General features: G+C 52.9%; 1 protein-coding gene across 1 annotated transcript; it reads left to right on the top strand.

Annotated features, from left to right (window-relative positions):
- HEYL (hes related family bHLH transcription factor with YRPW motif like) lies at positions 1-7,915 on the top strand. Its single transcript, XM_054395467.1, has 5 exons — positions 1-80; positions 4,096-4,162; positions 4,847-4,930; positions 5,388-5,469; positions 7,248-7,915. Exons 1-5 carry the CDS (start codon positions 1-3, stop codon positions 7,913-7,915), a joined length of 981 nt encoding a protein of 326 aa, XP_054251442.1.
- Positions 7,916-12,946: the final 5,031 nt, after the last annotated feature.

Here is a 12,946-nt window from a genome sequence, read left to right as displayed (position 1 = left end):
ATGAAGCGGTTGTGCGAGGAGAGCTCGTCGGACACGGAGTCGGACGGCACCATCGACGTGGGGCGGGAGGAGGAGTACAGGTGAGGCTGTCCCGGGTGCGAGGTTCGCTTTGGTCTCCAGGCTGGAGCGGGGTCCCCAGTACCGGGTACGGAGCACCAGCAGCTCCCCGCGGGCTTCGCGGGGCAGCTGAGTTTGGTGTTTCCCGGGGCAGGGCACGGGAAAGCACCGGGCTCCGCCGGGGAGTCACCGGGAACCGCCTGGCACCTCGCTTAACCCCTTTGGGCTGGGCTGGTCCTGCCCTGGGCAAGGACGGGCACAAGTGTGTCCCTGCAGTGGGCAAGTTGTGAGCTGATGCTGGTGTCAGGGCTGACCCAGTGAGGAGCCCAGCGCCGTGACACCACTGGCACAGCTGTTTCGAGCTGATTGCATCCAAGAAACTGCCTCGTTAAAGCCACAGTAATTGAGCTTCTGCTGCCCAGGGTAGGGAGAAAGGCTGTTCTTATCTTCCTCAGCTGCAGCCCTGCTGCTCGCAGGTCTCTGCACCCTGAGATGGAGCAGTCATAGAATCGCAGAACCATTCAGGTTGGAAAAGACCTCTAAGATCGAGTCCAGCCATCAACCCAGCACCATCATGCCCATGTGTCCTCCCCACAGAGCAGAGGCACCTGGATGCTGCTGCAGCCCCGGTGATCCAAGGGATCCCCGGGAATGTTTTGTGGAGGTTTTGCATGAGAAACACTTCTGTTCTGCTGAGGAATTTGTAATGTCCCGGCTGGGGCTTGGATCTTTATTAAGGAGGGAGCTGGTGCAGCCTGGCCAAGCTAAGGGTGTCCAGCTCTGAGTGTGCACTTGGAGATCACAGACCTCAAGCTCCATCCGATCGCTGCTGAGCTGCAGTTTCAGCTGAGACTTTGCTGCTGGGTGGAGTAGTGAGAGAATAGTGAGGATAGGACCTCTGTGTGGTTCCTTGGGCTTTGCTGTGCTGTCCTAAACTGGCAAAGAGCATCTCCAGTTCTCATCCCCAGCTCCCATTCTGTCAGCTGTTCCTGGGCATGCTCAGGCTCTGAGCATGCAGAGGGCACTGGGGATGAAGGAAGGGTTCTGTCAGTTGTTCTTACCCAAAAATCAGCTGCTTTTGAACTGTTGTTTCAGTAGCCAAGTGTCCTCCTCCCCCCATGTCCAGCAAGGCATCAGATGAATTAATTCCCCTCTCACTGCTTGCTGTCCTGAGTGGGGAAGTCGCCCTGCCCAGTGCCAAGCTCAGCTTCTCATGGGGCTAAATTCAGGAGCCTGCTGCTCACTGATACAGTCCCAGCAGAGCCAGGCAGGTCTGACACAATGTCCTGCACAATTCACTCGTCCCTTTGGCAGTTTCCATCAATATCTAACTCACCTTCCTGCTGCACCTGAAATGTATCCTACCTCTCTGCATCAGTGCAGCACACTGAGTCTAGAGTACCCTGATGGATGACTCAGAGGCTCATGGAATCATTTAGATTGGAAAAGATCTCTAAGATCAAGTCCAACCATTCTCTAACTTCACCAAGCCTGGTGCTAAACCATAGCCCTCAGCCTCTTTTACACACCTCCTGAGATGGGCTTCAACCACTTCCCTGGGCAGTTTGTTCCAGGGTTTGAAACCCTTTCAGTGAAGAAGTTTCTTCTAATCTCCCACCTAACCCTCCCTTGGTGCAAATGGAGGCTGTTTCCACTCCTATCACTTGTTACTAGGGAGAAGTGATTGACTCCCACGTTACTCCCTCCTCCTTTCAGGTAGTTGTAGAGAGCAGTGGTCTTAATATTTTATCTCACTGCGGAGTAAGGATGCATTTTGGATCTCCCTAATGAGATCCTCACTGCTAATGAGTTTGTCTTCTCAAGCCAGTGATAGAACCAGCTGATACAGTATGTATCATCATACAACATGAATACTGTTGCTCATGTCAGGCAAGCTCATAGCCAAGAGAGCAGTTTCCACCCTGACAAGTTTAACGTGGTCCTGTATGGGATGCTGGTGGCTGGGGCAAAACAAAGTACTTCCAGGTGGGGAGCAAGGTGGAGTCCTTAGGGCAGGGGAGGCAGCCAGGCTGTCTGGTCAGGGCTCCCAGCCCAGTACCCAGCTGAGTGGTTTGGGCAAACCAGTTCCCTTGTGGAGCAGGGCTGAGTCACTGTGGGTGTGAGGCTTGGTTCAGAGCCTGCAGTGTGAGCTTAGAGTCTGGGGTCACTGCAGAAGTCCAAGACAGTGCCTGGATTTTGGATTTGGGAGTTGGTTTTGTTTTTCTTTTTTCCCCTCTTTTTTTTTTCTTTTCTTTTTGTTTTGAATCAACAGCCAAGGTTATACAGCTGTCAATTAGAAACTGGAGCAAAGAGCAGTGCAGAAATTTTAACCATCAGAGAACATAGTCCCAGGGGCTTTTATGTGGTTTGAATCTGTCCAACCTCTCTTTCAAGCACGGCTCGCAGCGAGCGAGGTCGTTAGATCCACATCTGGATCTACAAAGAGCAACACGTTCAGACAGCTCTGCAAAGAGGCTTTCAAAATCCACTCTTCTTGACTCCTTCAGTGCATGCTGCACATTCCTGCCCTGCCAGGCGAGCCTAGTGCCTCCCCCTTGCTCTTCTGACCCCCCAATTTGCTCATCCCACCTGCCTTCATGGTGTACCAGCATGGCACATCCCTGCTTGCAAGGCCACCTCTGCCCAGAGAGAGCCCACCCCAGCAGGCATTCACATTGGGGGCCTGTATGGAGATGAGCAGAGCAGGCAGGAGAAGAAGGTGTTATTGGGTCTGATGGTGTGAAACCACTTCTGAAAGCACCTCACTTGGACCTACCAAAATGTATTTTTAATGGGCTTGAGCTTGGTCTAGGCTTTGGCAGGCTGTGCAGACAGCACTGTCTCTGCACAGGCACCTTTAATGCTACTAAATTGCTTGGTCAGACTGAAAATCATTTGGATGTGATGGGATGACCTCAAACAGCCCTTTCCAGACTCGTGTGTCCTGGGCAGTCTCTGTGTCCCTCTGGAGCTCGGTGCTGGCTGCTGGCTTGCCTGGTTGTTAACTCTGCCCCGAGTTTCGTAAGGCACAGAAACAGCCCTGAGCCAGTCCTGCTTCCAGAGGGAGAGACCCTGCTTGGGGGAGGTGGAAGGTGGCCCAGCTGGCCTCCCCCCCAGGCTGAGGGGGTTTGTTCCAAGGAGTTTCCCATGCCTGGTTATCCATCGTTATGGAGACTTCACCTCCATGGGGACCTAAGGATTGAACTCTGCCTCTTTGTGCATGTCTGGTGCTGACCTTTGGTGTCTTCAGCCTCACCCATGCCCACCAGGCACAGGCTGATTTGTGAGGCCCTTCTCCTTAGCTTGTGTCCCTCATCTTTTTGAGCAGAACTGGCCCCCAGGGTCTTTGGCCAGCAGGCAGGGTCCCTGCTCCCTCACCTCCCATTGCATGTTCCCTCTGTCCAGTTCCTGGCCCTTCTCTGTCAGGTTCACGGGTGCCCACATGTTTGGAATATCAGGGATCACCCCACAAACTGTGGTGTGTGAAGTGACTCTGCAGGAAGCCCTCAGAAACCACATCAATGCTGCTGTTAGCCTCACCCTGAGCAGCCACCAGCCCTTGGCTGCCGCCCTGGGTGGGAGCTCAGATTCGTGCTGCTGCTATCACAGCTCCCAGATGCAAAGCCCTGCAGACAGGGCAGGCTCAGACACGAGAGCCAGGAGGTTCACCCATGGAGAAAAAAAGAGGCCACAGCTCCAGAGCTTGGAGGGCTGCTTTTCCAGCCCTGTGGAGATGCCAGCATGGGGAGCCTGAAGGAGACATGTGCTTGGTAGCAGATGGGCAGTGTGATGCCAAAATCCATCCCAGGCTGGTGGGAGGCTCTCAGAGAGGAGAGAGTGGGATTCCAGTCTCTGCTTGGCTCCCCATTCCCAATTCCTGAGCTCTGTGTTGTGGGTAAAACCGAGATGGGAACCACAGAAGACATTATTCAGTGTAGGGGGGGGGGACTGCAGATGGCAAACGTGTGTAAAGCAGATGTGCAACAGAGGATTCTCTGCAGTTAGGGCAAGGAATGATTCCCTCTTCTTTCTTTCCAGCCACGTTTCCAGGTCTGTGTCTCCCACTACAACATCACAGATACAAGCCAGGAAAAAGAGGAGAGGGGTGAGTGTGATTTGCTAGGGCCCCCTGTCCTGTCACAACAGGCCCTGCTCAGAAGTCTGTCCCCAGGTTTCTGATCTCCCCTTCAAGCACTGAAAGGTCACAAGAAGGTCTCCCTGATGCCTTCTCTTCACCTGGCTGAACAAACCCAACTCTCTCAGCTTGGCTTCACAGCAGAGGGCTTCCAGCCCCTGGATCATTTTTGCAGGTCCTTCTGTACCTGTTTCAACAAGTCCATGTTTTTCCTGTGCTGAGAATTCCAGACCTGGACTCAGTTCTCCAGTTCTGTGCCCAGCCTTTGACCCCAAACCATTTACTTTCATGTCCCTGTTCAAAGCACCTCTCTCAACCTGCCATTGCTGTTGCTGAGGGTGTTAGACCCATGAGCTGTGGCTGTATCACAGAATGGTAGAGGTTGGAAAGGACCTCTGGAGATCATTTAGTCCAAGCCCCTTGCCAAGGCAGGGTCACCTAGAGAAGGTCACACAGGAACACATCCAGAGGCAGGTGTTGAATGTCTCCTGAGAGGGAAACTCCACCACCTCTCTGGGGAGCCTGCTCCAGTTCTCCATCACCCTTAACTTAAAGAAGTGCCTCCTTGTGTTTAGATGGAACTTCTGATGTTCTGCTTTGTACCTCTTACCCCCTTGTCCTGGTTTCTTCTCTCCACTTGGCAATCTCCTGCAGATCATCGAGAAGCGGCGCCGGGACCGCATCAACAGCAGCCTCTCGGAGCTGCGGCGCCTGGTGCCCACTGCCTTCGAGAAGCAGGTGAGTGAGACCCTGCTGCCACCCACCCTGAGGGCTACAGCCCTCAGAACGAGCAGGTCTGGAGCCAGGCAATGTCTTTCTTATCATCATCACTTCAGGGAGTAAGTAGATGGTGAAACAGTGTGGTAAAGTGAGAGTTACAAATATCCAGGAGCCCTGGGGAGGGTAAATTCCATCCAGAAAGTGTTTTGCAGCTGGGGAGATGCACAGAAATGGGTTTGCATCTGGGAGGCATCTCCTTTTGGGACTCACAATGTAAAAAACAAAACAAAAACAAAAGCAAACAACAAAAAAACAGAGCTTGGATGGATGTCCTGCTCCAATCTGAGTGCTTCTGGGCTTCAGGATGTCTTGGGGAGGAGGTCATTGGGCAAAACTCAACTTCTGAGAGTCACAAGCACCTAGACCATAAAATAATGAGCTGCTGAGGTTTTCTTTTTCTGCTCCAAACACACAGGGATCTTCCAAGCTGGAGAAGGCAGAAATCCTACAGATGACAGTAGATCATTTAAAAATGCTTCATGCCACTGGAGGGACAGGTAAGAACCAACTCTTGTAAGACTATGGATGAGGTGGAGGTGAAAACCTGGGAGGAGAATCCTCCATCAGCCTCAGCAGCATGCAGCATCTTGATGCTGACACCCGCCCCACCAAAACAAATGCTGCCGGGGAGGATTTTTTTGGCAGAGGGCAGATGGATGTTTCCTGCCTGTTGTTTTTTCTGTGGGTCAGCATTCCCTGCATCCATTTGGCAGATTTGGGACAGCCAGTTCCCCAGACCCATGGGGATGGCACCACTGTCATTGTCACACACCCTGCTAGAAGCTGCTCAGCCAGAGCCACGTTTAGTGCTGCTCAGAAGTGGAGCCTGCTTCCAGAGCAAGGATATTAAACTCTTTACCTCCTCCCTGGGATACATTTCCTGCAGAGGCTGAGTTCTGCATGGGGACTCAGAAAATAAACAACAAGGCTTTTTTCCCTTTCTGTTCTTTTTTTTTTTTTTTCCTTTTTGTCTGTGTGTCTCTTGGTTGTTACAAGAAGAGAGAGGGAGCCCTGTGCAAAATTCAACAAAGGTCTTATTTGTACTGAGACCTCAGCACAGACCCTCTGTCCTGTTCCAGTTAACAGGATGGAGATCACAGCTCCAGTAAAGAAGCCTCTGGCTTGCTCACCACACATTTTTTTGGCTTACTGGGGACATTGCTGGCACCCAGGCTTCGGTTCAGAGCTGTAACTTGGTCTGGAACATTTGTTTAGATATTCAGTTTGACTGCACTGCAACAAAGGGCTGCATTGTCAGGAGAGACCCTGTCAGGCAAAGTGGTCCAGCTCTTCACTGTGCTGTGACATTCTCTGCTTTATTGCTTATCGTCTCATGAAGCTGCAAGCAGGGAGCAGAAGCCTAAAAACCAGCCCTTGGATGCATTTTATCTTGTTGATTTCTGTGGCTTCCAGCTTTCTTGGCTGAGTGGTTGTGGTTCTGACGCTGTCTTGTGTCGTCCTCCTGTTTAAATGAGGTTTAAAGATTGGGAGCCAGGCAGAGGAAGATGGTGCTAATAGAGCTTTGTTGGCCAAATGGTTTTGGTTCTGGCACTGTCTTGTGTCCACCTATTAAAATGAGGTATGAAGACTGGGACCCAGGCAGAGGAAGATCACAGATCACAGGCTGTTAGGGATTGGAAGGGACCTCTGGAGAGCATCAAGTCCAACCCTCCTGCCAGAGCAGGATCATAGAATCCAGCACAGGTTGCACAGGAATGCATCCAGATGGGTCTTGAAAGTCTCCAGAGAAGGAGACTCCAGCATGTTCCAGTGCTCTGTGACCCTCACAGTGAAGAAGTTCCTCCTCACGTTGAGGTGGAACCTCCTGTGCTAAGCTGTGTAGAGGAGACACAGTGTCCTGCCCTTCTGCAGGAGGGGTGCTGGGCAAGTCCCCATTTGCACAGAGAGACCCAGCACCCACCTAGCCCACAGTCATGTCTCCAGCAGCAAGAACTGATAGAATCCATCGGGGGGGAGGAAGTCTTTCTTCTTGAGCACAGTTCATGAAGCCTCTTGCTCATCTCACATGCTGGAGTAAGAGGCTTCATGACCCTGGCAGCTTTATCCTGCCGAGATAACCGCAGATGCTGTTCTCAGGCACGCAAACGTCCGTCCAGTCCTTTTGGACACCCACTTGGCTGTCTGCTGCAGGAATATCACACTGCAGCAAAGTGCCTCAAGTGACATACACAGTGCAGTAGAGAGGGTAGTGAAACCCCAGCACATTCCTCAGCTCTGCAGAGCCTTACTCTCACCCCTTGGCCTCTCCTTACAGGCTTCTTAGACGCCCGAGCGCTGGCTGTGGATTACAGGAGCATCGGTTTCCGCGAATGCCTCACGGAAGTTGTCAGGTACCTGGGGGTCCTGGAGGGCCAGAACGCCGCTGACCCCATCCGGCTGCGACTCCTCTCCCACCTTAACAATTACGTGGCAGAAATGGAGCCCTCGCCTGTGGCCACTTCCCTCCTGCCCATCCAGACGTGGCCGTGGTCCTTCCTCCACAGCGCTGCTTGCCCGGTGCAGATCCCCAGGAGGGAGGCTGCTCCCGCTCCCGTTGTTTTGACTGCATCTTCCCTGCCTTACCCGAGCCCCGCTGTGAGGCCGGCCCCGCTTCGCCGTGTCCCCAGCGACATCCTGCCATCCCGACGAAGCTTCCTGGCCAGCAGGATGGCCTCTTCCAGCCGGAGGGCTCGAGGTGTGAGCTCATCCGCGGCCACAGCAGCCGTGCCCAGGATGCCGTCGCCAGCAGGAGTGCTGAGAGAGGGCTCGGCCAAGAGCAGCCAAATCGCCACCTTCCTCTTCTCACCGGCCCCCACCAGCATCCCCGTTCCACCAGCTTACACAGCACCTCCTGCCTTGGGCACTGCCACGCAGGGACCCGGCATCAGGGTTGGGACATCCAGGATCTGCCGCTCCTGGGCGACTGAAATTGGGGCTTTCTGACCCCCCTCTCCTCCCAGCTTCAGAGATGGGAATTCTTCAGCACTCGTTGCCCGCAGGCCGAAGAACAAACTCAGCTGAAAAAGCATCTTTCCTGCTTTGCAGAAGCCAAGGATCCATAAAGAAAATTCTCTTGTCCTCTTCCCTCCCTCTTTGCCCCTCCTGACCACCCCACGGCCTGTCCCTCGTGGTGCCTGCAAACGTAAATCACATCCAATTCGATGCAGCTGTCTGCACATGGCTGTGCCCCAGAGCCTTCCGGCTACGAAGGAGGGGGCACACGCAGCTCCCAGCCCCCTTCCTCCCCCAGCAAACCCCCTCTGCAGAGCCCAGTGTTGCTCTCCTTTGGAAAACAGCCAGCCCTCAAATACTGTTTTATTTCCTCGGGGACTCAGAGCTGCCAGCCAGACTCGCTCACGCTGCTTCCCCCGGCTGCAGCACCCAGTTTTGGTGTGGTGGCACAGACGTGGCTCAACCCCCTCCCCAGCACTCTTGGCACCCCCCCACACTGCAGGCTACAGCCCCCTCCACCCCAGGCTCCCTTAGCGACCTGCTTGCCTGCTAATCCCTCTGCTTTCCTTGCCGCATTGCCAGCTTTTCCCTCTTATGTGCTCTTAAGGTGGAGCGAGGCAGCAGCTGAGCAGAGCCCAGCCATGCCCAGCCCTTGCTGTGCCCAACCCTTGTCGTGCCCAACCCTTGTCATTCCCAAACCTCGCCGTGCCCACAGGGCCTCTGCTAGGTCCCTGCACAGACTGGGCAGGAGCAGCTGCCCGGGCACAGGGAGGCTTCTGCCAGCTCTGGCTCTGCTCGGAGGTGTGAAGAGGCAAGCTGAGGTGAGACAGAGGATTTCAAAGGGATGTCTGTCATGGAGGGGAAGGCTCTGATGGCCAAAGTGAGAAGAAAAGGCCTTTCCCTCTGCCAGTCTCCCTGCTGGAGCTGTCTCTCCTCAATCCCCTGCTGAACATCCGTGACCACAAAGGGGGAGAATGGCTCAAACCAGCCTACATTTGAAGTGCCTCCCTCATTCTTTTAGCACCACAACCCTCACCCTCTCCTCCCACAATGTCTCTGTTTTCTTTCTTCAGCACCATGTTTTGGTCTCACATTGCTCATCCCTCTCCCTGGGCCAGGACCAAAGTGCACTGAGGCTGCAGACCTTGGCAAGCTCTGGGTCTCCACTTGTCCTGATTCCCAAGAGCTTTTTCTGCCTTGGCCTGTGTGCCCCTAGACAATGCAGCAGATACACCTCTGCTCCTCCAGTGGTCCTCCTCTTCCCTCTTCTTTGGGCAGGAAGGAACAGAAACTTGAAGCTCTCAAGCCACTCTGGTTCTGTGCCATGTCCCTAACTCCCATGGTGGCCAGGGCAGTGTGTCCCTACCGCACTCTCCCTCATCTGAACACCCCCCATTCCCTGCATCTGTGCCTTGACTTGCTGGGATACACAAACAGAATAGCCTGGACCCAGTTGCATGCCCACCCCCTGGAGTCTCACCCACCTCTACAGTACTGTGACATGAAAAGAGAGGAGTGTGGCAAGGTCAGTGCAAAGAAAGGTTAAAAAAGAGGGAGATCACTCTGGAAGGGGAGGGATTCTCCCCATGCCTCAGGTCAAGCATGCAGCTGGTCATTCTGTGTGGATGAGCTGGGGCTTTTGCCTTCCTGCAGATCCTTGCTGTGATAGGACAAGAAGGAATGGATTGGAGCCTGAAGAGGACAGATTTAGACTGGAGATTACAAAAAAAATCTTTACAGTGAGGGTGGGGAGACACTGGGACAGGTTGCCCAGGGAGGTTGTGGCTGCCCCCTTCCTGGAGGTGTTCAAAGCCAGGCTGGATGAGGCCTTGGGCAACTTGCTCTAGTGGAAGGTATCCCTGCCCATGGCAGGGGGGTTGAAATTGGATGATCTTTAAGGTCTCTTCCAACCCAAACCATTCTATGAATCTCTGCATCCCATCTGCCATGTGCATGCCCCTGGACCTGCTGTTGTTTTGAAGTGAGTCCCTCCCAGCTGCTTTGATGAAAGTCATCACACTTAGCACACAGAAATGCCTCCACTACTTCTCCTCATCCTTGTCCCGAAGTGCCAGAATCAGCCAGGAACAAACCCCTCCCTTTTCATACAGTCAGAGAGGTCCTCATGGCCCCCCCATCGTTCCTGCCTTGTTGGCATGCTAGAGCTCACAGCTAGGAGCCCAGCCTCACTGTTAGACTCACCAGCTGTGACACCCAGCAAAGGTGTCAAATAAAGCCTTTCAAACCCCTGTCCTGCTTGTGAGATGTGGTGCTGATGGGAATCTACTTGGCTGATCCAGCCTGCTCTGGTGACCACCAGTGTGAGATTCTGTTCCTGAAAAGCTTGAAAAGAAGGTAAGATGCAGCTTGTAAAGGGTAAGATCCCTGTGGGTGGTTTTATTGCCACTGCTCTTGGTGCTAACTTTGGTCCCATGACTTTCTACTTTGCAAACCACTTGGTAAGACAAAATCAGCTGGATGCCCAGCAATGCCTGCCCTGACTGGCACTACTCCATGGCTGGAGAACAAAAAATTTCTTTTAGCTACCCAGTGTCCTCAAAAATGTCAGGGAACAAATCAGGTCCAGCAGCCAGATGCCGAGGGCTCGCCTCAAGTCTCCTGACCAGAACAACCCCCACTGCATCTCGCTGTCGGGAAATGCTTTGGACTAAACAAAGAGCCACAGCTGAGGGCTTGTCTCTGTTTTGAGGAGAGGACCAGTAAATGATCCTCCTCGTGAATGATGCTGGGAGAATTTTCTGGGGAATGGTGGGAATTCAACTTCCTTTCCCATAAACTCCTTCTTGCTCCAAAATGCCTTTCAAAACCGCCCATAAATCCCTTGCCTTAAGTGCTGCGTTGGGAATCGCTGGAAGGGAGCAGCTGCAGCTGTGATGGGGGTAAGGCAGCATCCATCTGGAAGTGGAGAGAGAAACTCTAAGAGCAATAATGGGGCTATTGATGCTGGGTCATCCCACTGGTGCCTGGGCTGCCCCGACCCGACTGGAGGCAGCCATGGGAGCTCAATGCTCTGGTGTGGCCTTGGCCAAAGTGAGAGAGGAACCAAATTACCCTCTGTGGGAGGCAGGCATACAAACCAACCCCTTCAGGCTGCACAGACAGCGGGGAAAACCAAAACAAAACAGAAAGCCTCACTTCCTGATCCCTGCTGATCAAACAGGAGCTGGGGTGGGTGGGACAGTACCAGGTTCAGGCCCGTAGGGTTTTGCCCCCACAACAATGTGGGGAGCAGAGCAGCAGCCCAGGATTGCAGCTTTGTTTTATGTTGGTTGGTTGTGTTTTTTTTTTTTTTTTTTTTTTTTTTTTTTTTTTTTTTTGTTTTTTTTTTTTTTTTCCCAGGGTTTTCTTTATCCTAAACTCTTGGCAACTTTTGATCTACCCTGTAGGGGAAATCCCCAAGCTCTCCATACACTTTCTTCATCCTTGCTCTTCAGGCAAAAATAAAACAAAACAAAACAAAGCAACAAAACAAAACCACAATGAGGAGGCCTATGGGAAGGTGTGGGCTGCATTCAGCACAGGCTGGCTGGAGCTGCTGGGTGCCATGCAGTGGTGTTAAAGCTCTGACAGATGAAACAGGGTCCTGCTGAACAAGCCTTCACCTGCTCCTTGGAGGGAAGAAAGTTTCCTCTCCAGGCAGTGGGAGATTTGCTAAGCAGCAGGTGCTTTAGCAGCGAGTGAGTCCTGTTCTCCCGAATTCCTCTGCATGAGAGGTGCTGCCTGGCTCTGCTGCTGCTGTTGCTTGCCCTGGACTACAGCTTCAGCTCCTGCTCGCTTTGCTGCTCCTGCTGCAATCGCGGCCTGCCCTCTGCTGGTAAAATCCCAAAGCTAAGGAGGAGAAACCCCAAAGCAGAGGCAGCGTTGGGTTGAAAACTCCTCATCCGTGTTGAAAAATAGGTGATCTTTGACGATGGCCATCAGTGACTGAGGTGCCACTCAGAAACACGGCAGCAGAGCAGCCTCGGAGGCATCTGGGGGATGGGTCTCACACCTCCATCACCGATAGGGATGGAGTAGCAAGATCATAGAATCATGGAATTGTTTGGGTTGGAAAAGATCTCCGAGATCATCCAGTCCAACCACCAACCCAACACCACCATGGCCACTAAACCATGTCCACACATGCCATGGCCACACATGTCTTGAACACCTCCAGGGATGGTGATGCCACCACCTCCCTGGGCAGCCTGTTCCAGTTTCAGAGATGACATTAAAAGATGTAACCTTTACTCCAAGCATTGCTGAAGGTCTTGAGAGGGTAAACTGGGAGTATCTCGGGCATCACTGCTCACCAGGAGCATCTGCACTTATCTAGTGAGGACACCAACAGCAGGGAGGACCCTGGGGCAGTTTTGGGCCCTGGTGTGCAGAGAGTACCCCCAGCCCATTGGTTCATGTCAGGAGTAAAAAGAACAGAGGAGGACACAGGTCTGTAACTGCCTGCATGGTGTCCCATGGTGGTGGTGGGTTGATGGTTGGAGTTGATGATCTTGGAGGTCTTTCCCAACAGAACCAAATCTATGATTCTGTGATTGGTGCCTTTAGAAAATAAACTGGATTGAAAACACTGCAAACCATCCCATTTTTCCTTGTTATTGTTACTTTTTATTCTGCTGCTCTCAATTATTCTGCTGTCATGAAGGGGGAGGTATCAGAGCCCATTTTCATGGGAACATCACAGCCCACTTTTAAAGCCAATTAAAAGCAACAGAACACAGAATCCAAAAAGTCACAGCAGAGCAGCTACCAGCCTCTGTAGGCTTAGTCCCTCTTAACAGGACATCCATGGTGCCTGAAGGTCACTGATGAATCACTGAGTCCCAAGTCCCCACGCTCCACTGAAGACGCTGGAAATAGATAATGATGGATCTCCCCGGAGCCGAATCTGCTGAGCGTGAAGCTGTGGGACCATGGGGGGGGTTGTGGGGGGTGAATCCCTCTCTTGTTTCCAGCAGCTTTCAGAGTTGTTCAACCCTCACCCTGGGAAGCGGGACTGACAGC

Source organism: Indicator indicator, chromosome 33, assembly GCF_027791375.1.
Source record: "Indicator indicator isolate 239-I01 chromosome 33, UM_Iind_1.1, whole genome shotgun sequence".
Classification (NCBI taxonomy): Eukaryota; Metazoa; Chordata; class Aves; order Piciformes; family Indicatoridae; genus Indicator; species Indicator indicator.
This window is presented reverse-complemented; position numbering and strand designations above follow the sequence as displayed.

Bases quoted from the DNA above. Each gene is read 5' to 3' on its own strand.
- HEYL (XM_054395467.1), top strand. From the start codon at position 1: ATGAAGCGGTTGTGCGAGGAGAGCTCGTCGGACACGGAGTCGGACGGC. The intron at 4,163-4,846 runs GTGAGTGTGATT...AATCTCCTGCAG, and splicing joins CCAGGAAAAAGAGGAGAGGG to ATCATCGAGAAGCGGCGCCG. The intron at 4,931-5,387 runs GTGAGTGAGACC...CCAAACACACAG, and splicing joins CCACTGCCTTCGAGAAGCAG to GGATCTTCCAAGCTGGAGAA.